Below are 26,875 nucleotides of genomic sequence, written 5' to 3'. Positions count from 1 at the left end.
GAGGAGCCTGGCAGGTGTGGAGGGAGATGAGATCAGCGAAGGGAGCACGGGGTGCACCTGCCCATCTGCCAGGGGCTCTGCTTACCCTCTGCTGCTGGTCTAGGGGAGAGGAAGTAGATTCTGGTGGGTTGTGCTTATTCATGAAGAAGAAAAGGCAAGTTTTCTTCTTCTTTTTTTTTAAGGCTTGGGAATACCCAGGAATTATCTTCCAGAGAATTTCTGCCTTAAGTGAGTTCAGTCAGTTAAGTCATTCAGTCATGTCCGACTCTTTGCGACCCCATGGACAGCAGCATGCCAGGCTTCGCTGTCCGTCACCAACTCCTGGAGCTTACTCAAACTCATGTCCATTGAGTCGGTGATGCCATCCAACTGTCTCATCTTCTGTCATCCCCTTCTCCCCCTGCCTTCAATCTTTCCCAGCATCAGGGTCTTTTCCAGTGAGTCAGTTCTTCGCATCAGGTGGCCAAAGGATTGGAGTTTCAGCTTCAGCATCAGTCCTTCCAATGAATTCAGGACTGATTTCCTTTAGGATGGACTGGTTGGATCTCCATGCAGTCCAAGGGACTCCCAAGAGTCTTCTCCAACACCACAGCAACACCACAACTCTGCCCTAAGAGTTGTGTTCAAAAGGCAAGTTTTAAGGAACCAGTACTCTTGCCCTGGAGGGCTGAGGGAGGGCACACTCGTCCTGCGTACAGAGGGGCACACGGAAGTGTTTCGGCAGGACCAGCTCCCCAGCCCAACAAGGCTGAGTACAGAAGAGCAGAGACCTGCACATGATCGATACGCTCAAAACTGGGGTGGGGCATGGCAGCTTCGCGGTTCTGTGGCACTGCTGTGTGTTGGAACAGGACTGGGGGGAAAGAAACTGGCTAGCTAGATATGAAAGCTGAGGTGATGAGGTGGGGCTTCAAGAGCACCCAGAAACCAAAAGAAACAAAGGTTGAAGCTACCGGTCAAAGGCAGCTCACTAGGGCCTTTGCCAGCAGGGAGAGCAGAGGCGTGCAGCGAAGCTGGTCTGGGGACTGGGGAGAGGCACCTGGATGGGGCGCCAGAAGGACTGTTTGTTGGGCCTAGGGTGGGCACGTCTCTTTGCCTTGTCTGCAAAATGAGATTGCATAAAGAAAAGCAGTCCCAGCTATTGACTTGTGTCCAGAGGTGGCCAGAGTGTGGCTGGAGACGGTTAGAGCTCCCTAAGAGCCTTCGCCTCCCCCCTCCCACGCCCCTGGCAGGGTCCTGGATATGCCCTTCTGGGTACTGAGGAAAGGTGGACTTTGTTCATTCAGAAAACACTGGCTGACTGGCAGTGACAAACACAGCTTAGTGGCCATGGGTATATTTGAAAGCTGGCAAGAGAGTAGATCTTAAAAGTTCTCATCACAAGGGGAAAAAATGTCTAACTATGAGATGATTGTGGTAATCACAATGTACATGATTACCAAATCATTATGCCATACAATGTTATATGTCAGTAATACTTCAATAAAACTAGAGGACTTTTAGAACAGTGGGAAGAATGTAAAACCGTGGCTACAGCAGAACAGTGGGTCCGGAGGAGGGTAGGGCTGGATTTCAGGGTGATCTGAGCAGGATCTGAACTTGTGCACTTGAGACAATGTGGGGAGAGGGTTTGGGGCCACAAACAAAAAGATGATGATGTTATGGTCTCTTTTCTTTATGGCATATTATGTGGCACTCAGATTGACAGTCAAGATGAGGGCTGTGGAACTGCGGCAGGACAAGCATGAAGCTGCATTTAGGGAGGAGGGTGGGCACTCTGTTACAGAGTGGTCCCATGTGTGATGACACAGGTGCATAAAGACTGGAGAGAACAGTCGGGAATGACATCTGTGATGTTAATATGGTTTAACAGTGTTAACTGTCCTTAACAGTGGTTTCCTTTCATATGACTGGTGCTGGTTTTTAAAACACTTAGAAGTAGATGGAGTATTCCCCTTGGGAGATACTTTTTTTCCTTTCCATTAGTGAGCTTGTTGATGGTTTTCTGACTGTTCTGGCACCCCAGTCGTGTACTAAATCTGTCAACCTGCAATGATGGTGTGGTGTGCATGCTAAGTCACGTCAGTCGTGTCCAGCTCTTTGCAGCCATACGTACAGACTGTAGCCCACCAGGCTGCTCTGTCCTTGGGGTTCTCTAGGCAAGTGATGCTAGTGGCCTGAATAAATGATGCAAACTGAAGGAGAATGGAAATAGTGGGAAGTATGTTTTGACAGTTTAATTACCCTCCAAATCAAAGTTGAAACACACACAGGGCTGCTTCAGTTGTGAAGACAAGCTGTTTGCCTTTTTTTGTGGGATGTGAGGGCCCTGGTGTTCATCTTTGTGTTGGCAGAATTTCAGCTATATAATCTCTACAAAGCCTGACAGGTCAGCATGAAAGACCAGGTACCTGATACAGAGACAGCTTTCAACTCCCTTCTTCCCCTCCTCCCAAAGAAGCAGTAAAAGAGGGCATCTTTGTGATGGCTGATCCTTGCAAGAGAAAACGCAAAGGGTCAGGCCTTCCTGCTCCCTTCCTCGGACTGACCAGTATGACCAGTATTTTGTGTATCTTCCAAGAAATAATCCATGATTGTCATAACATATGTATGAAAAAGAACACCTTTTTAATGCTGATAAAAATAACGTTGGATAATGAGGATATAACTTGAGTCATATATTGAATGACATCAAAGTACATAAAACAAAAACTCAAGAAATAGGGGAGTATGATGGAAACTCTCAAGTGTCAATGCATTGTTATTAATCTGCTCAAAATACAAAAATGAATGGAGTATTCAAAAGAATTTAGCAAATTGTCCACAACAAAGAAAGTCTGAGTACGTCTGCAAGAGCAGAAGCAACAGACCTTGGCGTCTGGACTAGGACAGTCTGGGGTCATTTCTCACCCGTGCCTGTGGCACATCTGGGAAGTGACTCCATCCTGCAAAGCCTCAGCATCTGGACTGTGAGGCTGAGCTCTTGGCGACTGTCGAGGGTGACTGCCTGTGAGATGATTCCACACCATGCTTAGCACAGGGCCTGAGACCTCAGAGTGAATGGCAGTAGTTGCTGCTACTAATATGTATTCAACATAAATGAGCAAATTAATCATCTTCTAATCCGCTTGGAAATAAAAGAATACTCCCCTAAATTACTCCTTAAGTAAATGAAGGGTAGGATGAGGGAAGACCCTGAAGTCCTGACCTGCTCCCACACCCTCGCTGCAGACCTCCCGCGCCACCTTCCTGTCTGGAGAACCTCAGCTCCACGGCTTCTCAGAGCCCTTCGCAGGTGTCCGCCAGCGCCGCCTGCAGAGCTGCACCTCTAATGGAGATACTCAGATGGCCTCCTAACCAGTCATCTTGCTCCCCCAGCCTCTACTTCAGTCTACAGATTTCCAGAAGAGCAAGCAGGGTGAAAACAGAAGTCAGAGCGCAGTTCACAATCAGACCCCTCACAGTGGCCACAGGCCGTTTCTGACTGAGCATCGCACCTCCGCCTGCCCTCTCTTCTCACCCACGTCTGCTGCCGTCTGTCCTCCTGGCCCCCGTTCCACTCTCGCTGCTCGTGGGCTCTGTGATTTTCCGCAGAACTTGCAGACTGCCGTGTTGACGCCTTCACACTGGCTCCTTCTGCATCTGCACCTGCCTCCCCCTGCACACGTGCTGCTTCTCCATCACCTGCTGCCCCTGTACGTGTAGCAGCTCCTCCCTCCCCTTCTCCCCCACACATCTGCTCAGGTTTGGCTCCTTCATTTATTTCTAGCTGTTCCACCTCCCAAAGACCTTCCCTTTGCAAACAGCGAAAAATTGCACTCTCTTTGTTTTCCCTTTTTATCCCCACTTTATTTTTATCTTTAGCACTGTCATCAGTAACGTGCTACATACTTTTCTTTTTATCTTTTTTATTTCTCTTAACTGCAAGTGCCATAAGGATTTGAGAATTTCCGTTTTCATCATTGCTATGTCCTAGGTGTTCATAACCATGCTGGCAAATAGTAAACATTCGGTGTTTATTTAATTATCCATGTGAATTAAGTATTAATGGAATTAACAAGTTAAGTATCAATGAAGAATTAATACAGAAACATAGGCAGTGTAAGTAAGCTGGCATTCAAAGTTAAATTCATGGCCTTATTCTTTGTTTAAAAGTTTAGAAAGCAAGTTAGCTGACCCCCTCCTTAAAAGAGGTTCAGAAATTAATAGAGTCACAAAAAGCAGTAAGACGAACATAATAAAAAATGTAAGTTAATCAAAGCAAAGAGAAAAATTGATTTGCAGATCTCAAAGTTAGTGCTTTGTAAAAAGCAATAAAAGTAAATGGTTTTGCCCATATATATCCAGAAAAACCTATAATTGGAAAATACACATGTACCCTGTGTTCATCAGAGCACTATTTACAGTAGCTAAGACATGGAAAGAACCTAGATGTCCCCTGACAGATGAATGGGTACAGAAGATGTGGTACATACATATACTACCACTCCACCATAAAAAGGATGAAATAAGGTCATTTTCAGCCACACTGATGGACTTCTCATACTAAGTGAAGTAAGTCAGAAAGAGAAAGACATATATCACATGATATCACTTGTATGTAGAATCTAAAATATGACACAAGTGAAGTTATCTACAAAACAGAAACAGGCTCAGAGACAGAACAGACTTGTGGTTTCCAAGGGGGAAGTGAATGGGGAAGGGATGGAGTGGGACTTTGGGACTTCCAGATGCAAGCTATTATAAGTAGAATGGATAAATGCCCGGGTGCTACTGTATAGCACAGGGAACTATATTCAATATTCTGTAATAAACTATAATGGAAAATAATATTAAAAGGATGTAAAACTTTGCTGTACAGCAGAAATTAACCCTACATTGTAAATCAACTACACACACATACAATAAATTTTAAAAAGTAAATGACAATGCCATTCCCACCCTGATAAATCTAACTGGTAAAACTAGATAAAGAAAATATGAAATCATAAGTGAAAATATTACATACCCATAGGAGATTAAAAATGACAAAGAAGTACACCTGAAATGGAAAATTTGATAAGATAAGAAATGTACGTTACCAAAGATGCATTAGAATATTGAAAATCTAAGTGGTCCAAAAAGCAAGCAAGAGTTTGAGGAAGTTTGCAGAGAGTGAACTTTCAGCTCTAAATTCATATGGTATCTTTGAAACTTTTTAAGAAACAGCTCATTCCAGTGCTTATGAATTACTGCAAGTATAGAGAATTATAGAAATATAGAAAAATTATAGAAATTATATAAAAAACAAAACAGCTTGTTTTGTACAGCTACTGTAACTTGGAAATGAACACCAAAATAAAACTCTTCTGAATCATGTTTAATGAGCATAAATGCAAAAATCTTGAGAAATTGAATTAAACAGTGTGTCAAAGAAGTAAACTACCGTGTCCAAGCATCAGTCTACCACAGAGCAAGCTGTTAACACGGCAAGTTATATCAAAAAGCAATGATTGGCAGAGAATTCTGGGGAGAAGGTGGAATCTGAAGCACCAGAATTCTTTTCCCTCACATAGACAAAAATTGTACTGGCAGAATCTGTCTGATGTAACTATTTCGGTAGTCAGAAGTCTGGCGAAGGCTTGGAACTTCCAGGGGAAGACTCAGAGGGTAAACTGAAGTTAAATTTGGTCATTACCAACTCTTGGCACAGTAGCAGCTATCTAACCCCTCACCCTAGGCCACAGGGGAGGCAGCTTGTGCACACGATCCTGGGGCAGCTTGTACGAGCCAGAAGCTAAAAGGACCCTGTCCTCCAGATACCGGGGATCTCTGCTCTGGTTGCTGTTTGCTGCTGCTTATTAAAGAGAGGGCAGCCACTGTGGCACCGCCCCACATTGTTGCAAGCCCCTCTCCCTCCAGCTGAAGTGACCTCCAGGAGGTGTAAATGCCTGGTGCCCTTCCCCACACCACTTCGCTTTTCACTTTTCCCCCTCTTGGGAGCCAGAAATTAAAGACTACAACATTCAAAAACAACTTCATATGGAGAGAAAATTACTCAGTGACTGCACATCCCCAGGGAAAGGCTCAGAAAAGACCAAAGAAGACCTTAAATTTATACTTCAGAGACAGCCTACAATAACAGCAACAAAAACCCAGAACAGTAAGCAAAAACAAAAATGAAAAACAGCGAAACACTGGGGAAGTGATTTCCAGAAGAATCTGATTTCCCAAGTTATCACATTGTTCAGTTCAAATGTCCAGTGATCAAAAAATGCATAGAAAGAAAGAGGAAAATACAGTTCATCCAAAGTAAACAATCAAATCAATAGACTGTCCCTGAAAAAGACCTACAGCACATCTTCTAGACAAATCTTTTAAAGCAACTCTCTTAAAGATGCTCAAAGAACTAAAGTAAGATGTGGAGAGAATAAAAAAAGACAATGTGTGAACAAAATAGAAATATCAGTAAAGAGATGGAAATCCTAAAAAGATATGAACAAAAAGTTCTGGAGCTGAAGAGTACAATAACCAAAATGAAAAATTCACTATATGATTGAAAGGCAGATTTGAGCAGACAGAAGAAAGGATCAGGAAATTTGAAGATAAGACAATGGAAATTATGTAGTCTGAGGAACAGAAAGAAAAAAGATTGAGAAAATTGAAGAGAGCCTCAGACCTGTGGGGCTTCATCAAGCAGATCAACATAGGCATCATGGGAGTCTCAGAAAGAGAAAAGAGAAAAAAGGAACAGAGAATATTTAAAGAAATAATGGCTGAAAATGTAAAAAGTTTGATGGAAAGCATGCATATAAGCATCCACTCCAAGAGGAACTCAGAGATCCACCTGAAGACACATAATCAAACTTTGAAAAGCCAGGCACAAAGAGAAATCATGAAAATAGCAAGGAGAAGAAAGTCACAAATAAGGGATCTTCAATATAATTATAAGCAGATTTCTCATTAGAAATCATGGAGGCCAGGAGGCAGTGGGACAATGTATTCAAATAAAAGAATGAAAACTGTCCATCAAGAATCCTATATCTGGCAACACTGTCCTTCAGATTGAGGGAGGAATTAAATCATTCCCAGATAAATCAAAGCAAGGGAGTTCATAACCACTAGACCTGCCCTGCAAGAAATGCTCAAGAGAGACCTGCAGGTGAAATGGAAATACAATAAATAGTTATTCAAAGTTGTATGGGTAAAGGAAGATCTCAATAAAGGTAAGTACTTGGGAAATTATAAAGCCAATATTATTGTACCAGGGGTTTGTACTTTACTTTTTGTTTTTTACATGATATAAGATACTGTTATATATAAAGAAGAAAAGTTATTAGTATAAAACTAGTATTCCTATAATGTTGCTTTTTAACTCCAAATCTTCTTTTCTATATAATTTAAGAAATGAATATATTTAAAAGAATTATTAGTTTGTGTTTTGGAGAGCAGACAACATATGAAGATGTAATTTTGTGACATCAGCCACTGAAAGGGCTGGGCACAGAACTTTAAAGGAGCAGTGTTTGTAAGTTATTGATGCTGAGCTTGGAGAAGGCAATGGCACCCCACTCCAGTACTCTTGCCTGGAAAATCCCATGGATGGAGGAGCCTGTAGGCTGTGGTCCATGGGGTCGCTAAGAGTCGGACATGACTGAGTGACTTCACTTTCACTTTGCACTTTCACACATTGAAGACGGAAATGGCAACCCACTCCAGTGTTCTTGCCTGGAGAATCCCAGGGACGGGGGAGCCTGGTGGGCTGCCGTCTATGGGCTCGCACAGAGTCGGATGTGACTGAAGTGACTTAGTAGCAGCAGCAGCAGATGCTGAGCTGGTATAAATTCAAATTACAGTGAACCCTCTATATCCACAGTTTCTGTGTCAACCAACTGTAGATCAAAAATATTTTCAGAACATTCCAAAATGCAAAACTTGGATTAGGCACATGTTGGCAACTATTTACATAGTATTTACATGGTGTTAGGTATGATAAGTAATCTAGAGATGATTTAAACAGGAGGATGTGCCTAAGTTATATGCAAATCCTACATCATTTTCTATAAAGGACTTTGAGCATCCACAGATGTTCATATCTTCAGGGGCTCCTGGAACTGATGGATGACTGAACAGTGTCTTAACAGTAGGATGTTTAATGTAATTTCCTTGGTTAACCACAAATAATTAGCTATAGAATACACAAAAAGAAATGAGAAAGGAATTAAACTTTGCCTTCAAAAGACCCACTAAGCATAAAATATTGCACTTCAAAAAAGCCACTATACATAAAAAAGTAAAAATGCAGAAAATGAGGGCCAAAAAAAAACCTATAAAGCATGTAGAAAACAAATAGCACAATGACAGAAGTAAATCCTTCCTTAGCAGTAAATACTTCAAATGTAAATGGATTAAACTCTCCATCAAAACACTGAGATTACAGAATGGATAAACAAGATCCAAATACATATCTTTCTCAACTTATGATGGGGTCCCAATAAGTCCATCTTAAATTGAAAATAGTGTACATTGGAAATGCATTTAATGCACTTAACCTATTGAATATCTTAACTTTAGGCTAGTTATCTTAAATGTGCTCAGAACAGGTACACTAGCCTAAGCTGGCCAAAATCATCTAACACAACATCTATTTAATAATAAAGTATGAGTATCTCATGTAATTTATTGAATACAATATTGAAAAACATTGACTGTCAGGGTACAGAATGGTTGTGAGTGAACCAGTTCTTTATCCTTGCGATCACAGTGCTAACTGGGAGCTGTGATTTGCTGCCACTACCCAGAATCATGATAGATCTCATCACATACCACTAGCCCAGAAAAAGATTGAAATTCAAGTATAGTTTCTGCTGAATTTGTATCACTTTCACTCCATCATAGACTTCAGACCCCAAAGCACAAAGAAGTTGAAAATGAAAGGAAGGAAAAAATATTCCTTATCTTTAAATAGTAATCAGAAGAGCAGGGTGTCTATATTATTTTTTTCCCCTTAAGGAAAAAAAAAGATAAGGCGTAAACTACTTAAAGCAGAACTGAAAGTAGAAACATTACCAACAATTCTACAGAAATAAAAAGGATTATATGAGAACAATTATAGAGCAAAAAAAAAATATGGGTAAACTAGATAGGAAAGCTTTCTAGAAACAAAAACTACCAAGACTAAATCATGAAGAAATAAAAAAGTTGAGTAGTCCTATAACTAGTTAGGAGATTGAATCAGTCATGAGAAAATCCCAAAGTAAAGTCTTGGACCTAATGGCTTCAATAGTAAATTTTACCAAACATTTGAAGAAGAACTAATATCAATCCTCCCTACCACCCCCCACCCCAAATTAAAGAGGTAGGAACATTTCCTAACTCATTCTGTGAGGCCAGCGTCATTCAGATACCAAAGCCAGACAAAGACACTACAAGAAAAAAGAGATTATAGGCCCTTGTCCTTGATCAACGTTGATGCAAAAATCCTAAATGAAATAGTAGCAGACAGAGTTCAGCATTTTAAAGGATTATGCACCAGTTTGAATTTTTCCTGGAATTTAAGGATGATTCAACATATAAAAATTAAAGTAATATATCATGTTAGCATAATGAAGGAAAATAATAATTATTCAATTGATGCAGAAAAAGCACTTGACAAAATGCAACACACTTTCATGATCAAAACACTCAGCAAACTAGGAACAGAAAGAAACTACCTCATAAAATCCAGACAGAGGTTCATGACATTGTACAAGATGCAGTGATTGAAACCATCCCCAAGAAAAAGAAATGCAAAATGGTTGTCTGAGGAAGCCTTACAAATAGCTGAGAAAAGAAGAGAAGCTAAAGGCAAAGGAGAAATGGAAAGATATACCCATCTGAATGCAGAGTTCCAAAGAATAGCAAGGAGAGATAGGAAAATCTTCCTAAGTGAACAACACAAAGAAATACGGAAAAACAACAGAATGGGAAAGACTACATGTTTCTTCAATAAAGTTAGAGATACCAAGGGAATATTTCATGCAAAGATGGGCTCAATAAAGGACAGAAATGCTAGGGGCCTAACAGAAGCAGACAATATCAAGAAGAGGTGGCAAGAATACACAGAAGAACTATACAAAAAAGATCTTCATGACCCAGATAATTACGATGGTGTGATCACTCACCTGGAGCCAGACATTTTGAAGTGTGAAGTCAGGTTGGCCTTAGGAAGCATCACTACGAATAAAGCTAGTGGAGGTGATGGAATTCCAGTTGAGCTACTTCAAATGCTAAAAGATGATGCTGTGAAAGTGCTGCACTCAATATGCCAGCAAATTTGGAAAACTCAGCAGTGGCCACAGGACTGGAAATGGTCAGTTTTCATTCCAATCCCAAAGAAAGGCAATGCCAAAGAATATTCAAAGTACCACACAATTGCACTCATTTCACATGCAAGCAACGTAATGCTCAAAATTCTCCAAGGCAGACTTCAACAGTATGTGAACTGAGAACTTCAGGATGTTCAAGCTGGATTTAGAAAAGGTAGAGGAACCAGAGATCAAATTGCCAACATCCTCTGGATCATAGAAAAAGCAAGAGAATTCCAGATAAACATCTACTTCCATTTCATTGACTATGCTAAAACTTTTGTGTGGATCACAACAAACTGTGGGAAATGCTTAAAGAAATGGGAACACCAGACCACCTTACCTGCCTCCTGAGAAATCTGTATGCAGGTCAAGTAGCAACAGTTAGAACTGGACATGGAACAATGGACTGGTTCCAGATTGGGAAAGGAGTATGTCAAGGCTATATATTGTCACCCTGGTTATTTGACTTATATGCAGAACACATCATGCGAAATGCCAGGCTGGGTGAAGCACAAGCTGGAATCAAGATTCCCAGGAGAAATATCAATAAGCTCATATATGCAGGTGACACCACCCTTATGGCAGAAAGAGAAGGAGAACTAAAGAGCCTCTTGGTGAAAGTGAAAGAGGAGAGTGACAAAGCTGGTTTAAAACTCAACATTCAAAAAACAAAGATCATGGCATCCAGTCCCATCACTTCATGGCAAATAGATGGGAAAACAATGGAAACAGTGAGAGACTTTGTTTTTTGGGGCTCCAAAATCACTGCCAATGGTGACTGCAGCCATGAAAATTAAAAGATGCTAGCTCCTTGGAAGAAAAGCTAACAAACCTAGACAGCGTATTAAAAAGCAGAGACATCACTTTGCCAACAAAGGTCCATGTAGTTAAGGCTATGGTTTTCCAGTGGTCATGTATGAATATGAGAGTTGGACCATAAAGAAAGCAGAGCACTGAAGAATTGATGCTTTTGAACTGTGATGTTGGAGAAGATCTTGAGAGTCCCTTGGGCTGCAAGGAGATCAAACCAGTTAATCCTAAAGGAAATCAATCCTTAATATTTATTGGAAGGACTGATACTAAAGCTGAAGCTCTAATACTTTGGCCACCTGATGTGAAGAGCTGACCAATGGAGAAGATCCTGATGCTGGGAAATATTGACGGCAGGAGGAGAAAGGGACAACAGAGGATGAGATGGTTGGATGACATCACCAACTCAATGAAGATAAGTTTGAGCAAGCTCCGGGAGATGGTGAAGGACAGGGAAGCCTGGCGCCCATGGGGTCACAAAGAGTCCTGCTAGTGCAGGAGACACTGATTTGATCCCTGGGTCAGGTAGATCCCCTGGAAGAGGAAAGGGCAACCCACTCTAGTATCCTTTTCTGGAAAAATCCCATGGACAGAGAAGCCTGGCAGCCTACAGTCCATGTGATCGCAAGGAGTCAGACACAACTGAGCGTGCGCATGCACACGCACACACAGACACACACACACACACAAAAGAATACAGATCAGCCATATAAAAGAATTAAATCATGCCATTTGTGACAATATAGGAAGAGCTTGAAGACAGTATGGTATTTAAAATAAGCCAGATGAAGAAAGACAAATACTATATGATTTCACTCCTGTAAAATCTAATGAAACAAATGAGCAAACAATAAAACAAAAGCAAAATTTTAGATACAGAGAGCAGATTGATGGTTACCAAAGGGGAAGTGGTGTGGGCAAAATGGGGAAGGGGCCATGATGGATGGAAACTAGACTTGAGGTCAGCGCTTTGTAGGACAGGAAGTCCGCTACATGTGAACCTTCAAGTTGTGAACTTTCAAAGATGGAGTGTTCCTTCTCATGCCCAGTGACATAAGTTATTTAATGTCTGGTGCACGCTGTCGTGTCCGTGCGTCCTCTGACAGTGATTGCGCTTTTGTGTACTTACAGTACTGCATGTAGTGTGGTAGTACAGTGTATTTATTTCAAGCCCAGTTTGTCTTCAGACGTAACTGAAGAACCAGAAAGATTCATGACATGGGAAATGAGAAGGGGCTTTTCTTTATTTGAGGAGGCACTGTTAGTTTTTGAGGCATGGGACCCAGATGTAATATGGAACATGAAGCTTGCAGCAACCATTCAGAATTCAATCCAGTGCTATCATGTCATCTATGATGAGAAAAAGAGGTACTGGATCGTTTTTCCAAAAGGGTAGGTAGGGTAGGTTGAATTGAATCCAGGAAAGAACCAGACCTAGGCCCTCAGCATCGGGCGTGAGTGAGAGTGCAGCTTGCCCTCCGTCTCATTGCTGACGACCCTTCAGCGCTGCCGTCTCCCACCTCTCCCTCCTCCAGTCAGCTCTTCTTGCCTGGTCACCCGATGTCAGACCATGTACGCCAGATGTTGTGCCGTACTATTGAACTTCTGAAGGTGTGGTACAATTTAAATGCTTTCTTTCTTTTTTGTGTTTGTTTCTCATGTATTTTTATGTGAAAAGTATTATGAATGGAAATGTTTAGTAGTTGTCTAATTAGCTCACTTCGTACCATTGACCTGCTGCCAACAACATACTTAGTGTAACAGTACAAGTATTGCTATTAAAATTAAGATATTTACTATCAAAGTTTAACACTGTTCTAGAAATTCTTGGTCAAAGCATTAACATGAAAATATTTATTCGTCAGGAAGGAGAAGCACGACTGTCTCTCTTTGTGAATAATGTATCAGTATATATACCTAAAAAGAGTCCTGGAGGATGAACTGAAAAATATTTTTAGTAGCTGAGACAATTTTGGAAAATGAATGGATACAACATAAAAAGAAATTAAAAACCAGAAGTCTTAGAAAAAGAAGGGAGCAAGTTATGAAGTAGGGAGACTTGTCTCCTGATCATGAGAATGTTCTCTCAAGAGTTAGTTCAAGTGTTTCGGCTGCAAGTAACACACACCCTAATCAGCCAGGTTAAAATCATTTATAAGAGTTGCCTCTTGTGACAAAACAATCCCAAAGACAGGGGCTCCTGGCTTACCCCCATAGCAGCATGCAGACGCCCAGGTCCCCCACCCCCACTGGCCGTCTTTGGCGCGCTGCCTCCCTGTGTCCTGGGCTGCAGGATGGAGCCCTCAGGGGTTAAGACCCAGCAGCGTCCAGGGGAAGAGGATACCCAGGCAAGTTATTGAAACATAACATTTTTGGCCATCAGCCAACAATCCATAAATTGGGGGAAGTAATATATATCTCATAGTATCCCAGGTGGCACTAATGGTAAAGAACGTTCCTGCCAGTGCAGGAGATGTAAGAGACACGGGTCCGATCCCTGGGTTGGGAAGATCCTCTGGAGGAGGGCATGGCAACCCACTCCACTATTCTTGCCTAGAGAGTCCCATGGACAGAGGAGCCTGGAGGACGACAGTCCACAGGGTCGCAAAGAGTCAAGCACAGCTGAAGCGACTGAGCATGCATATATGCATGTCACCCTGATGCTGCACGTGATGCACGCTTAGTTGCTCAGTTGTGTCCGACTCTTAGCGTGCCTGCGTGTATAGTATCAATATGACATGCATACATGCACGCTCAGTCGCTCCAGTCGTGTCCAACTCTTTGTGACCCTGTGGACTGTTGTCCTCCAGGCTCCTTTGTCCATGGGATTTTCCAGGCAAGAATACTGGAGTGGGTTGCTGTGCCCTCCTCCAGAGGATTTTGCTCACCCGGGATCGAACCCTGGGTCTCTTACGTTGCAGGCAGATTCTTTACCATCTGAGCCATCAGGGAAGCAAGTATTACTGTAGAGCATAAACATGGGTTTTCTTAATTTCTACACTGACGCTGAAGCTGAAACTCCACTACTTTGGCCACCTTATGCGGAGAGCTGACTCATTTGAAAAGCCCCTGATGCTGGGAAAGATTGAGGGCAGGAGGAGAAGGGGACGACAGAGGATGAGATGGTTGGATGGCATCACCGACTCAATGGACATGGGTTTGGGTGGACTCCGGGAGTTGGTGATGGACAGGGAGGCCTGGTGTGCTGCAGTTCATGGGGTCGCAAAGAGTTGGACACGACTGAGCGACTGAACTGAACTGAAAATACTGTGGTACTATGTCAACCAGGACATGTGAATGCTTTCCCCAAAACCCAGCCCTTAATTATCTTGGAGTTTCATTTTCTCTCATTTTTTAATCAGTTTGCCAATTATTCTCTTTGGTAGAAGAATAAGATTTGAGGTATTTTTATATTATTTTTTATTTAAAAAATTTTTTTCTTGGAGTATAGTTGATTTACAAAGTTGTGTTAGTTTAAGCTGTACAACAAATTGAATCTATTATACATGTATCCACTCTTTTTTAAGATTCTGTTCCCATATAGGCCATTACAGATTATTAAGTAGAATTCCCTGTGCTATAGAGGATGTCCTTATTGGTTATTTATCTTATGTATAGCACCCCAGTCTCCCAATTAATCCCTCCCCCTCCCTTACCCCCTAGTAACCCTGTTTGTTCTCTCCATCTGTAACTGTTTCTGTTTTGTAAATAAGTTTATTTGTATTCTTTTTCTAGATTCCACATGTAAGTGATATCATATGGTATTTGTCTTTGACTTACTTAGTAGGACAATCTCTGGGTCCATCTGTGTTGCAAATGGCATGATTCTGTTCTTTTTTATAACTGAAGAGTCAGATATGACTGAGCAACTGAACTGAACTGAACTGAATATTCCATTGTATATATGCAATGCATCTTCTTTATCCTTTCCTCTGTTGATAGACATTTAGGTTACTTCCATGTCCCGGCTATTGTAAATAATGCTGCTGTAAACTTTGGGGTACATGTATCTCTTTGAATAATGGTTTTCTTTGGGTATATGCCCAGGAGTGGGATTGCTGATTCATATGGTAGTTCTATTTTTAGTTTTTTAAGGAAGTTTCATTCTGTTCTCCATACTGGATGTCCCAATTTACATTCCCACCAACAGTGCAGGAGGGCTCCCTTTGTTCCATAGTCTCTCCAGCATGCATTGTTTTAGATTTTTTAATGATGTCCATCCGGACTGGTGTGAAGTGATACCTAATTATAGTTTTGGTTTGCATTTCTCTAATAATTAGAGATGTTGGCCATCTGTATGTCTTCTTTGGAGAAATGTCTATTTAGATCTTCTGCTATTTTTTGACTGGGCTTTTTATATTGAGATGCATTGTATATTTTAGAGATTAATCCCTCATCCATTGCTCCATTTGCAAGTATTTCCTCACATTCTGAGGGTTGTCTTTTCATTTTGTTTATGGTTTCCCTTGCCATACAAAAGCTTTTAAGTTAGGTCCCATTGCTTTATTTTTGTTCTTATTTTCATTACCGTAGGAGGTGGGTCAAAAAAGATCTTGCTGAGATTTATGTCAAAGAGTGTTCTGCCTGTTTTCCATTAAGAGTTTTATAGTGTCTGGCCTTACATTTAGGTCCTTAAACCATTTTGAGTTTATTTTTGTGTATGGCATTAGGTAGTGTTCTATTTTTCATTCTTTTACATGTAACTGTCAAGTTTTCCAGTACCACTTATCAAGGAGACTGTCTTTTCTCTGTTGTATATTCTTGCCTTCTGTGTCACAGATCACAGGTGCCCATAGGTGCCTGGGTTTATTCCTGGGCTTCCTGTTCTGCTCCATTGATGAATTATGATTTTAAAATGCTTTGGACTCCAGAGTCATGTGCCATGGAATCCTGTGTATGTTTGAGGGACATTTTTGAAATGATCTCTCTCATCTGTGGCACATACACATTCTTGCCTGGCCTTCTTTCTTCATCACTCCACCTCCCTGAATGAGTCAAAACTGAGCATGTCTCCTCTCTGTGTCTCTGAGATCCTGGATATTCTGCCACATCAGTATATTGCCAGGAGTTCTGCTTTAGCCAAATGAGCAAGCGTAGTGAACGTCCGGGACACACCCATCCTCCATGCCAGCCGATGCCCCCTCTAGGAGCATCGTGCTCCCCCAAGAGAGTGCAGCCTCCACTCCTGCTGTCTGTCCCTCAACCAGTCTTTCTAGCAGTTTCATCCCTGTGTTTGTTCACCTGAAGGTTTATATTCTTGACAAGTACAGAATTTATCCACCTCCCATTGTTTCTTTACTATTCTAACACCTCTCCATCTCCATGCTCAGATGTTTTAACCCCATCCTTCCAATTCCCATGTGTTGAGACTGTTAACTGTCCAATTAAATTGGACACACTTGTCATTGTTTCTCATTATCCTCCAGTGTGAGTGATGGTGCTGCACGAATGTTCCAGACATGCCTTTAGTACCTCTCTGGTACAAAGACCACAGCCCTAGCCCGCCCCCACCCCCATCGCTCGTGATGGGGAGGTGGAGTCATCCGTTCGAACGCTTCTGTCCTCAGGGGCAGCAGGGAGGCTTGATGCAGGCTTGCTGGGCTGGTGCAGCCAGTTCTTCACGTCACATCAGAAACAGGCATGTCTCACGAAGCTGCCTCAAATGTTCAGCGTGGTGTAGCAGAGGCAGAGTTCAGAGCAGAGGCACCATCCCTCCCTTCTTCCATCGCTTATCTATCTCATGGATGGGATGTCCTTCGCATTGCCAGATGCTGGCTTGGGTTCTAAGAGTTCCCAGGTGAGTTAAGTCCTCCCCTTGTGTGCAGAAGTTCAAAGTATTCTACTACTGTGGTGCCCAATTTGTGGATTCTTTCCTGAGTGCCAAGAGGACAGGGGTCCTAGTCCAGTCAGGATTGTGGTGATAGTCAGTGAGCTGTGATTCTGATCTGAGGCTTGAAAGATAAATGGGAATTAGTCAGATGAGACGCTGAGGGGGTGGTGAGGGTGGTGTGAAGATGGGCCGAGACTTTCCAGGAGGAGGATCTGCATGTTTTAACACTAGGGGCTGCTTTCTGATGAGGGTCTGGGAGAGGTGAGCAGGATACAAGCAGTTGGTTATTGGCAGGACAGTGGGAAGTGAGACTGAAATAGGTAAGGACTTGAGGACGGAGGGCCTTTTATCCCTGGTATAGGGACTCAGCTCACACTCCTGTGAGTGAGTCGGTGGCTGTGGTGACATAGGACACTCAAGTCACGGGTGGGAAGATGAGCTGCGTGTCTGCTGGAATGTGTTTGAGAAACCTGTCTGAAGCTTGAGAAGCAGGCTGGCTGGCGGAGGTGGCTGGAGGAATTTGGGATCAGTGTGTGGAGGAGGGAACACTGGAGCCCACTCTGAGCTGAGCTGGTTGTAGTGACAGGGGGAACAGATGGAGTCACTTAGGAGAGCTGCGGGCACCTGGTGGCCCTGGGCTTGCGAGCCACTTGGTCTTTCTCAGGTGGTCATCGCCCCTCCTGCGTTCCCACTCCGTTCTTTATGGCGAGCCAGATTCTTCTGCATCCCAAGAAAAGGTTGGCCTGGCTCATCTCCTCCTCAGTTAGTGGCCAGTGAGCTTGGTGGGGTGGCAGCAGGATCATTGTGAGGAAAGCTTGGCAGCATCAGTGGAACGGTTCCACTCGGGTGGAGCTGCTATAATTGACTAATGTTTGCTGAATCCAGGGTTCCCTCTCAAACCTCACACAGACTCCCAAGGAGGAAAGAGAGGATGGCACCAAGGAGTAAAATGACTTCAGCTCTGTCGAGAAGCACAGTGAGGTTGGGATGCAGTGCAGCCCAGTGCAGCCTGGATGGTGACAGCCCTGAACTAAGCCCTCAGTCCTGGGATGCTGCTCAGAATGCAGGTCTAGCGTATCCCCAGCCTTCCGTAGTCTGCTGTCCCTCTCCAGCTGGAGGGAGGCCCATTTCATCACCCTGTTGTGAGAAGGTGTCACAGCTTCACAGGACACGACTCGGTTCAATTCGGGTGCCTCCACATGTAGCTGTGTGACCTCGGCAGGTTATGTCTTGCTGAGCTTCAGTGTCTTCAAGAACATGGATGCAATAGCAATAGCCTTGCTTTGCCCACACCACGCCCTTCCCATGTGATAGAGGTGCAGTGCAGATTGGCATTAGCACTTGAGAAGACAGCCGGGCGATGTGTGGCTGTGGTTGTTTTACTCACATCTCCTGATCCTTTCCTCTCTGTCTCCTGGAGAAATAGTCTTCCTCTGACTCCGCTTCTTCACAGACCTCTATTTTCTTTCTCTAACTAAACCATCTACCATAAGCCTTCAGAATGTAAGGGCTAGTTCTCTTCCCCCACATTCTGCCCTGTGTAAGTTAGAGGGATGGTCCTGCTGTCCCGCTGGCTCCTGACCTTCGCTTTTATGTCCTTACAGTCCCAAGAATCCCAAACCACACACCGAATCCCAAAGCAGTTGGTTCTTCCACTCTCCAACACCATTTTGATACCATCTGTGACCATCTCTTCTTTGAGGACTTTGGAATCTCTCAAATCACCAGCCCCCCGTGGCCTGCAGCGCACAGGCCGCCTGTCTGAGCACCTGGGCCTCCGTCATGCAGGGAGCTGGGGGGCCCCCGTGCTGCTGCTCTTAGCTCCTGCCTCTGGCTCCTCTCTGCCCATTTGACAGAAGGTACTAGGTGCCCTCCTGTGTGCCAGCTCTTTGCTAGACAGCGGGGTTCAAATGTTGAACCAGGCATATAAGGTCCCTACCTTCATTGAGCTTATATTCTCCCTAGAAATCCTCTCTTTACTATATTTCTGTCCCTAACTCTAAAAACATGTTCAAGCACTTCCTGTCCTTAAAAATACTTCTGTCTTGAGAATATCCAATGGGGAAAAGACAATCTCTTCCATAAGTGGTGCTGGGAAAACTAGACAGCTACATGTAAAAGAATGCAATTAGAATATGTTCTCATACCTGTTGGTCCTTTAATGGACTGGAACCTGGTGGTCTGGAGTCGACGATAAGAAAGTGAGAGAGAGAAGGAGGCTGATGTCCCCTGGTTTACGTGGAAAGCCAATAGAGTCCTATTCTTAGGGTTCGCGCTGCTGCAAGTAGGCACCAGGCGCCCTCTCGAGTGGGTGAAGGCACAGTGCGCCTTCTCCAGAGGGGCTCAGAAGCCCAGGCAAGAAAGTGAGCTCAGCGGGCCTCCACGCTCCAAGGAATTAGCCAGAAATAGAGAGAGAAAGACAGGAAGAATAGAAAGACAGACAGAAAGAAAGACACGGGGACCCAAGCTCTGATGGAGCAAAGGTGTTTTAATCAACATGGCGTGGGCATATATACTGTCTTACAAGGTGGTTATTCTCAGCAAAGATAAAGATTAAAATTCCAGACTTACAAAACTTAAGACGATCCCTATCAAAGAGAGAGTTGCAAACAATCACCTTTTCATAAGAAGGAAGAGGGTACTTATCACTGTAATGAGAAATGTCTGGATTCCTCAGCCCCGGGAAAGGCGTGCCTCTCCTCTTAATTCCTGAATATTCAGGAATTAATAAGGGCCAGAGGGTTCCTGACAGATCCAAACAGCACACAGGAAGCCTCTTGTTAAATGCTTCCTGACACATACCATATATAAAAATAAACTCAAAATGGATTAAAGATCTCAATGTAAGCCCTGAAATCATACAACTCCTAGAAGAGAACAAAAAGCAGGACAATCTTTGACATAAATCATAGGAAAACATTTTTTTGAATCTGTCTCCTAAGGCAAAGGAAACAGAAGCAAAAATAAACAAATGGGACAACATCAAACTAAAATGCTTTTAACAGTGAAGGAAACTATCATCAAAACAAAAAGGCAATCTTCTGAATGGGAGAAAATAGGTGCAAATCATACATCTGATAAGGGGTTAACATCCAAAATATATAAAGAGCTCAAACAACTCAAACAAATAACCATACAACCTGATTTTAAAATGGGCAGAGGATCTGAGTAGACCTTTTTTCCAAAGAAGATACGCAGATGGCCAGGAGGCACATGAAAAGATGCTCACCATCAGCAGGCAGCAGGGAAAATGCAGATCAAAGCCTCCCTGAGATAGCGTCTCACACCTGTCAGTGTGGCCGAGTTGACAAGGATGTGGAGAAAAGTGAACCTTGTGCACTATTGGGGGGGATATAGATTGATGCAGCCACTATGGAGAACAGCATGGAGGTTCCTCAAAAAACTAAAACAGAGCTTCCACATGACCCTGCAGTTCTTCTCCTGGGTAAACATCCAAAGAAAATGAAAACACTAACTTGAAAAGTTCCTGCACCCCAATATTCTGTGTACAGTAGCCAAAATATGGAATTGACCTAAGTGTCCATCAACAAATGAATGGCTAAGAAGGCCTGGTGTGTGTGTGTGTGTGTACACACACAATATGGGCTATTACTCAGCCATTAAAAAAGAGTGAAATTTTGCCATTTGTAACAACATGGATAGACTTGGAGAATAAGCTTAGTGAAGTAAGTCAGAGAAAGACAAATACTGTATGTTATTACTTGTATGTGGAATCCAAAAACTAAAACAAATGGATGAATGTAACAAAACAGATGCAGACTCACAGACATAGATAACAAACTAGTGGTTCCCAGTGGGGAGAGGGACAGAGGGAGGGGCATGGTAGGGGGTGGTTAAGAGGAACAGAATGTCTAAAGAAACTAACAATAAGGATATAGTGTACAGCACAGTGAAATACAGCTGTTATTTTGTAATAACATTAAATGGAGTATAATTTGTAAAAATTTTCGGTCACTATGTAGTAGTCTTGAAACCTAATTTAACCTTTAAATCAACCATGCATGCATGCTTCCCTGGTGGCTCAGACCGTAAAGAATCCGCCTGCAATGCAGGAGACCATGGTTTGATCCCTGGGTGGGGAAGATCCCCTGGAGGGGGGCATGGCAACCTACTCCAGTATTCTTTCCTGGAGAGTCCCATGGACAGAGGAGCCTGGCAGGCCACAGTCTGTGGGGTCGCAAAGCGTCAGACACGACTGAGTGACTAAGTACAGCACATGCATGCATGCTAAGTTGCCTCAGTCATGTCTGACTCTTTGCGACTTTATAGACCATAGCCCTCCAGACTCGTCTGTCCATGGGATTCTCCAGGCAAGAATACTGGAGTGGGTTGCCATGACTTCCTCCAGGGAATCTCCTGCATCTCTTAAGTCTGTTGCATTAGCAGGCAGACTCTTTACCACTAGCGCCGTGTGGGAAGCCCTAAATCACCTATACCTTAATTTTAAACAGTTTTTTAAAGAATTAAAAGGAAAACACCTGCCCTTGTCCTGCGCCCCTTTAGCCAACACCCGCCCCCTCTCTGGTCTTTGCCGCTGACCGTGGAGCAGCTCTCTGCCCCAGCAGCTGGGCCTCTGTGGCAGCCTCAGTGCTGAGGCCACTGGCCAGAAGTCTGAGGGTCCTCCTCGGGGAGCACGTGTGACACAGTTCCTACTTCACCACCCCACTTCCCTCCCAGCCTCCCCGCTTCCTCCTCGTCCACCTGAACCTCCTGTGTCTCTCCTGTCAGCAGTCTTGGTCCTCCCCTCGGTCGCCCTCTGGCCCTCCACACGCTCTTCCTTGGGTAGTGTGGCCACGGCCGTGTCTCTCCTGCCACGTGCACACCAGAGGCTCCCAGAGCTGCTCGGACGCCTGCAGGCCCCTCTCTCGCCAGGTGGGCCCCCTCCTCCACACTGGAAGCCGGGGTCTTTCCTAGGCAGGCCTCTCCTCCCCATGGTCTTCACACTCAGCTGGTCCCCGGTCCACGGATACACCTCCTGAGCCCCTCGTTCTCTCCTCATTTCTTGTCTCATAGTCAAAGGTTTTCTTGTGTCTCTCCTAGACTATTACATTAGCCTCCCTTTTTTATCTTTAACTTATTTGTATAAAGTATACAGAGATTCAAAGATAAATAAACTATCTCTGCCCTTGAAAAGTGGAGGTCCTGGCTAGTCATGGGCTTCTGAACAGACACATCTCCTGGCAACAGGAAGACGCACCACTACGAGCCTGTTGAGAGGGGGAGCGGATCGAGGTCCGTCTGTGGCTGACTGAGCTCCTCCTGACACCTCGAATGCCTCTTTGCCTGTGTGTTTCTGTCCTATACTCTCCTTCAGCACATTTATAGATTTCCAAGACATCCTGCACACTTTCGTAGGCATCTTTCCAGGAATCTGACCTTTATTCAGTTAAACTGTAGCAGACAGAGGGAGATCTGCACAAAAAAAGACTCCACATAATATACAGGCAGACACTACCTCTCTGGTGCCCGAGCATCCCCTGGGTTGAATGAGGCCTAACTCAGATACATCTGATTCACTCGTGAGCTTAGCTAAGCCCACGAAAAGCCTGAAGCCTATGGTTTCTTTCTTGATTCTTTATTTAGTCAGTATTCTATCACATTATCAACATGATCAGGAAATGCAGATCCAAGAAATAGGATCAACACAGCAGCTCAGGTATTTCTACTGTTAAACGAGAGTTAGGGCTAGTACATTTCCTCTTGTCACCATCTATGTGCTCTTGCCCCCTATGTCCTGCACCCCGGCCTGCAGCAGGGCTCAGCCTGCATCTACAGCCTCTCCCTGAGACAAGGGAGCGGCATCTTTCTGCAGCATCCAGGGCAGGGGAGAGCCCGCAGACCTGTCCACGCACCCCACTGACTTCAGGCCCCTAGGTTGTCTTCCTGTCTGGGAATTTGGTTCACCGGATGCCAGGTGCTCTGCCCTGAGTAAATGTCACCCAGCAGGTGCAAGCAGAGAGCTCACACTTCAGCACCCTGTTCTCGGGAACCTTGTGGACGTGCCTGTGATGCTGGGAACCCCAGGCCCTCCTCTCAGTTCTAAGTTGGCTTACCTTTCTGCATCCTGACTTTCCAGGCTCTCAGGACTGCTGGGCCGTCTGTGTTGGTAATTTTTTGGTGCATGTCCCCAAGTGTTGGCAGAGCTCCTCTCGTTGTCCCTCAGCTGTGGGTTGGCCTCCACCACGCCTGACACCACTATCATCCCTCCATCCCTCAGACAGCCCCGTGGACTGAGGTGCTTTCTGGCCATCTGCACCCTGTGAAGGAGCTGCTCCAGGAGGCTGGGCCAGCATCTCCCCTTCACCGTCCCCTGCACCCTGGTGCCCTCCCGTGTCTGGGCTTGTCGGCCCACGATGCACGTCCGCTAAGTGCATGGCCCGGGCCGTGGTCTTCGCCAGGGCGCCCGGCCAGGCCGTGCTCCCATCTGCTTCTTTGTCTTTCAGGAGCCCAGCCGCTGGGGCTGCCGTATTACACCGATCCCGGAGGACCAGGGATGAATCCTGCTGGGAACCCCGTGGCGATGGCTTTCCAGGTCCAGCCCAACTCGTCCCAGGGAAGCACGGCCTACCCACCGCCCCCTTCCTACTGCAACACGCCCCCACCCCCATACGAGCAGGTGGTGAAGACCAAGTAGCCGGGAGCTGCCCGCACCTGCCCGCGTGGCGCGGCCGGGAGGCAGGGCGAGGCTACCACTCACTCTCCCTGCTCCATCACTGCTCACTTCCAGGAAAGGTCTTATGAGCCACTGAGGGCAAGTTCCTTTTTGATACCTTCAAAGCACAGCTTCCTCTCCAGTTTTCCTTGGAGGACCAATATTTCAATTCACCCCATGTCTCCTCTGTCGCTTCTGTTTCCAACATAATCTGCGCTCTGGCTGGGTGGACAGTCCTGAGGGTTGACCCCTAAGCTGGCTGCCCAGGCCCGCAGCGGGGGTACCCCGGCTGGAGGCCAGGCGGTGCGGGTGAGTGCGTGGGGACGTGTGGGGGGCCTGTGGCCCAGGCACCCCGCACACGGCAGGCTGCCGGCTGAAACCAGGCCCGCAGAGCCAGCAGTCTCCTCTTCCAAAAATGACGGCGGGGCGCAGCCTCTGAGCCCCCTCTTCTCCTTCCCTTCCTGAAGACCAGAGCGCTGCCCTTGGTACCGCCAGGGCTGGGAGAGCACTGGGTGTGCTGCACCTCAGGGAGATGGGGCTCTAGAATCAGGCCAAGTTGATGTCTGTCGTTCCCCAAAAATCACTAAGGGAAGGTATTTAAATTCATGCGAAATTGCCTCCTGCGTCAAACTGGACATTGCATTTCATGAGCTCTTGGCCTGACCTGGGGCAAAATGGAGCTGTGCATCTGGGGAAGGTGGTGTGGAGTCGGGCCCTGACGTCAGACTCGGAGTCTTTCCTGGGTGTCAACAGTTCTCCAGCCTGTGATCACAGCCAGGCGTCTCTGCACCCTCGACTGAGGCAGGCCTGGCGGTGCGTTGTGATGGACACTTTGAAAGCAGAGAGGTACATCCGGCTGGGAAGCCACGTCGGCCCCTGGAGAGAAGCGTCCCAGCAGAGCAGAGCCCGTGGCTTGACCTGGGTGGGCAAGCCTGGGCCCTGGCTGACTGATCTCAGCAGGTGTATGCCAGGCTCTGCAGAGGAGGAGCTTGCTAAGAAAAAGACAGGAACACAAAACCCCGGGACTGCAAATAGATCTCTTCCGAAAGGACCAAATAGATTTCACTGACGAGTTAATCAATATTAGAATAAAGATGTGGTTGGAAATGCAAACCTGGCTCAGAAACCTCTCTGGCCCTCGAGTCACAGGTAGTCCTGGATTGTTAGGGGACTGGAGTTCTGCTCCTCTGCGTAGGTTACACCCACCATCGTGTACTTAAACCCAGGTTGAGACCAGATGGGTCGTGTATAGGAAGGGCAGAGCATCATAGCGGAGACATGTGTGTGTAGTAATGGGGCAGGGCGGGGGTGGGGTGCTTATTTTTGAAATGAACTAATCAGAGCCTCTTGAGAGGTTGTCAGTCATTGAACTTCAGCATCAGGACATCTCGCTCGAGTGATACTGAGTGTTTTCATTCCCCACTCCTTGTCTCCATGTCCCAGCTCTGCTTGAGTAGGAGTGAGGAGTCAGGGTGGAGAATCTGGGAGTCTCCCCAGGGACTCCATGGGACACTCTTGGAGCCAGATGAGCACCTTGGAAATAGTGTGAACACAAATGCTGCTGCCGGTGCTTTTGACCGCCGAGCGTGACCTCTGAACTCCTGTCCCCAACTTCAGTCCCTCCCCACACTCAAATCCTTGATTTGAATGAGACAACAAAGCACAACATTTGCTGTTTACAACCCGGGATAACTGCACGGGTCCAGAAGTTTCTCCTCCTCCCGGCCCCTCGTTTGGCATTTTCAGCTCCGGTTTCTTCCTTTGCAGTTCTGATGAGGAAGCGCCCCAAGTTGGAGTTGGTACAGCTAGGTAGGCACTCACATGTCCACGATGAAATTCTGTTTTTGGGGTTTTTTTTATAGCAAATGATCTTAAGAGACCGGATGATTTAGGTAGCACCCAACTATTTTATATTCATGCTTGTGTGAGATAAACTTTGTTTTCCCTTGAACCTTGGTGAGAACCCACTCAGTGGTCAGTGTGTGTGGAAATTCCTCTTCCAGTGATATTTCCTGCTCACTGTTTCCCCATGCTGTCGGTGGACAGTGCCCACTGCTTGGAGCCAGTCCAAGCCAACTTCCGGTGTGTGAAGTCCCATAGAGTCCGTGGCTAGGAGTGAACTGGGAGTAGGTCTGTGCATGCGTTTCCTCTTGTAACACTTGACTCATTTGTCTTTTTTGTTCTTTTGATAGGGTCATGTTTCCTATGTATGCACAATAAAAATAAATTTGGGCGTGTGCTTTGACTGTTTTGCTGGGGAGTAGCAAAGAGGGTAGAGATGAAGTTTCTGAAGGACAGACAGCAGGCTCTGAGGTTAGCTGGGTAGGGGTGGAATAGGTGGGGATGCACCCAGTCTCAGGAGAACTAAAATAATACGCTTTCCGAGAATATAAGGAACTTTTGTTTCACCAACACATTAAAAAAAATCTAGCTGAGGAAAAAAATCTGAAGTAAGTAGGATGACAGAAGCCTTAATTACATAAACTCATAGCTAGTACCCTGATATTAATTATTGAGGGGGGGGGGGTGTGTGCTCTGTATAGGTAGGGGACCTTGATTTTTAAATCCAACTCTTTGGTCAGAAACTGTATTTCTCTCACAGATCTATAGCTGCTACAGTTAGGCTGTATTTTAGATGAATTACTAACTGAGATAATTTTTATCAAGAAGTGTTTCATAATTTACTGTCTTAAAACAGGACAGGAAGTCAGGTAGAAGATTTTCAGAGCTAATTTACACATCTCACTGGACATGCCCCGGGTCATAAACTTACCCCCAGTGAAATGGGAGCAGGGTCATTTACACATCAAAGGTCATGACTAAAAGTGGCCAACAGAGTACTCATTCTTACCTGTCCCCACCCCCAAATTTCACTGAACTCCAAAAGTCCATAATGTTAATAGTTCTCCAGGCAAAAAATGTACAAGATCAGAAATTGAAATTTCTGAAATAGAAGGTGGTGCGTGGGACTGACAAAGAAACCCACATCTGAGAAGGTGGGGGCTGAAAATGTGCGGAGAATTTCAGTGACTCAGAGAATCCAAAACCTCAGTTTTTTCAACTGCAAAATGGGGTCATACTCAGTTCAGTTCAGTTGCTCAGTCGTGTCCGACTCTTTGCGACCCCGTGAACCGCAGCACGCCAGGCCTCCCTGTCCATCACCAACTCCCGGAATCCACCCAAACCCAGTCCACTGAGTCAGTGATGCCATCCAACCATCTCATCCTCTGTCGT

The 26,875-nt window shown here is 45.0% G+C and overlaps 1 protein-coding gene across 1 annotated transcript in view; it reads left to right on the top strand.

Annotated features, from left to right (window-relative positions):
* The window catches only part of VOPP1 (VOPP1 WW domain binding protein), a 158,139-nt gene extending 132,265 nt beyond the window's left edge, over window positions 1-25,874 (top strand). The window contains exon 5 of the mRNA XM_061127621.1: window positions 23,433-25,874. Within this exon, the coding sequence (XP_060983604.1) occupies window positions 23,433-23,623 (191 nt within the window). The 3' untranslated portion in view covers window positions 23,624-25,874. The remainder of the gene's footprint in view (window positions 1-23,432) is intronic.
* The last annotated feature ends 1,001 nt before the right edge of the window (window positions 25,875-26,875 follow it).

This window comes from Dama dama, chromosome 24 (assembly GCF_033118175.1).
Source record: "Dama dama isolate Ldn47 chromosome 24, ASM3311817v1, whole genome shotgun sequence".
Classification (NCBI taxonomy): Eukaryota; Metazoa; Chordata; class Mammalia; order Artiodactyla; family Cervidae; genus Dama; species Dama dama.
The sequence above is the reverse complement of the archived record's forward strand: the minus strand, read 5'-3'. Positions and strand labels throughout refer to the sequence as shown.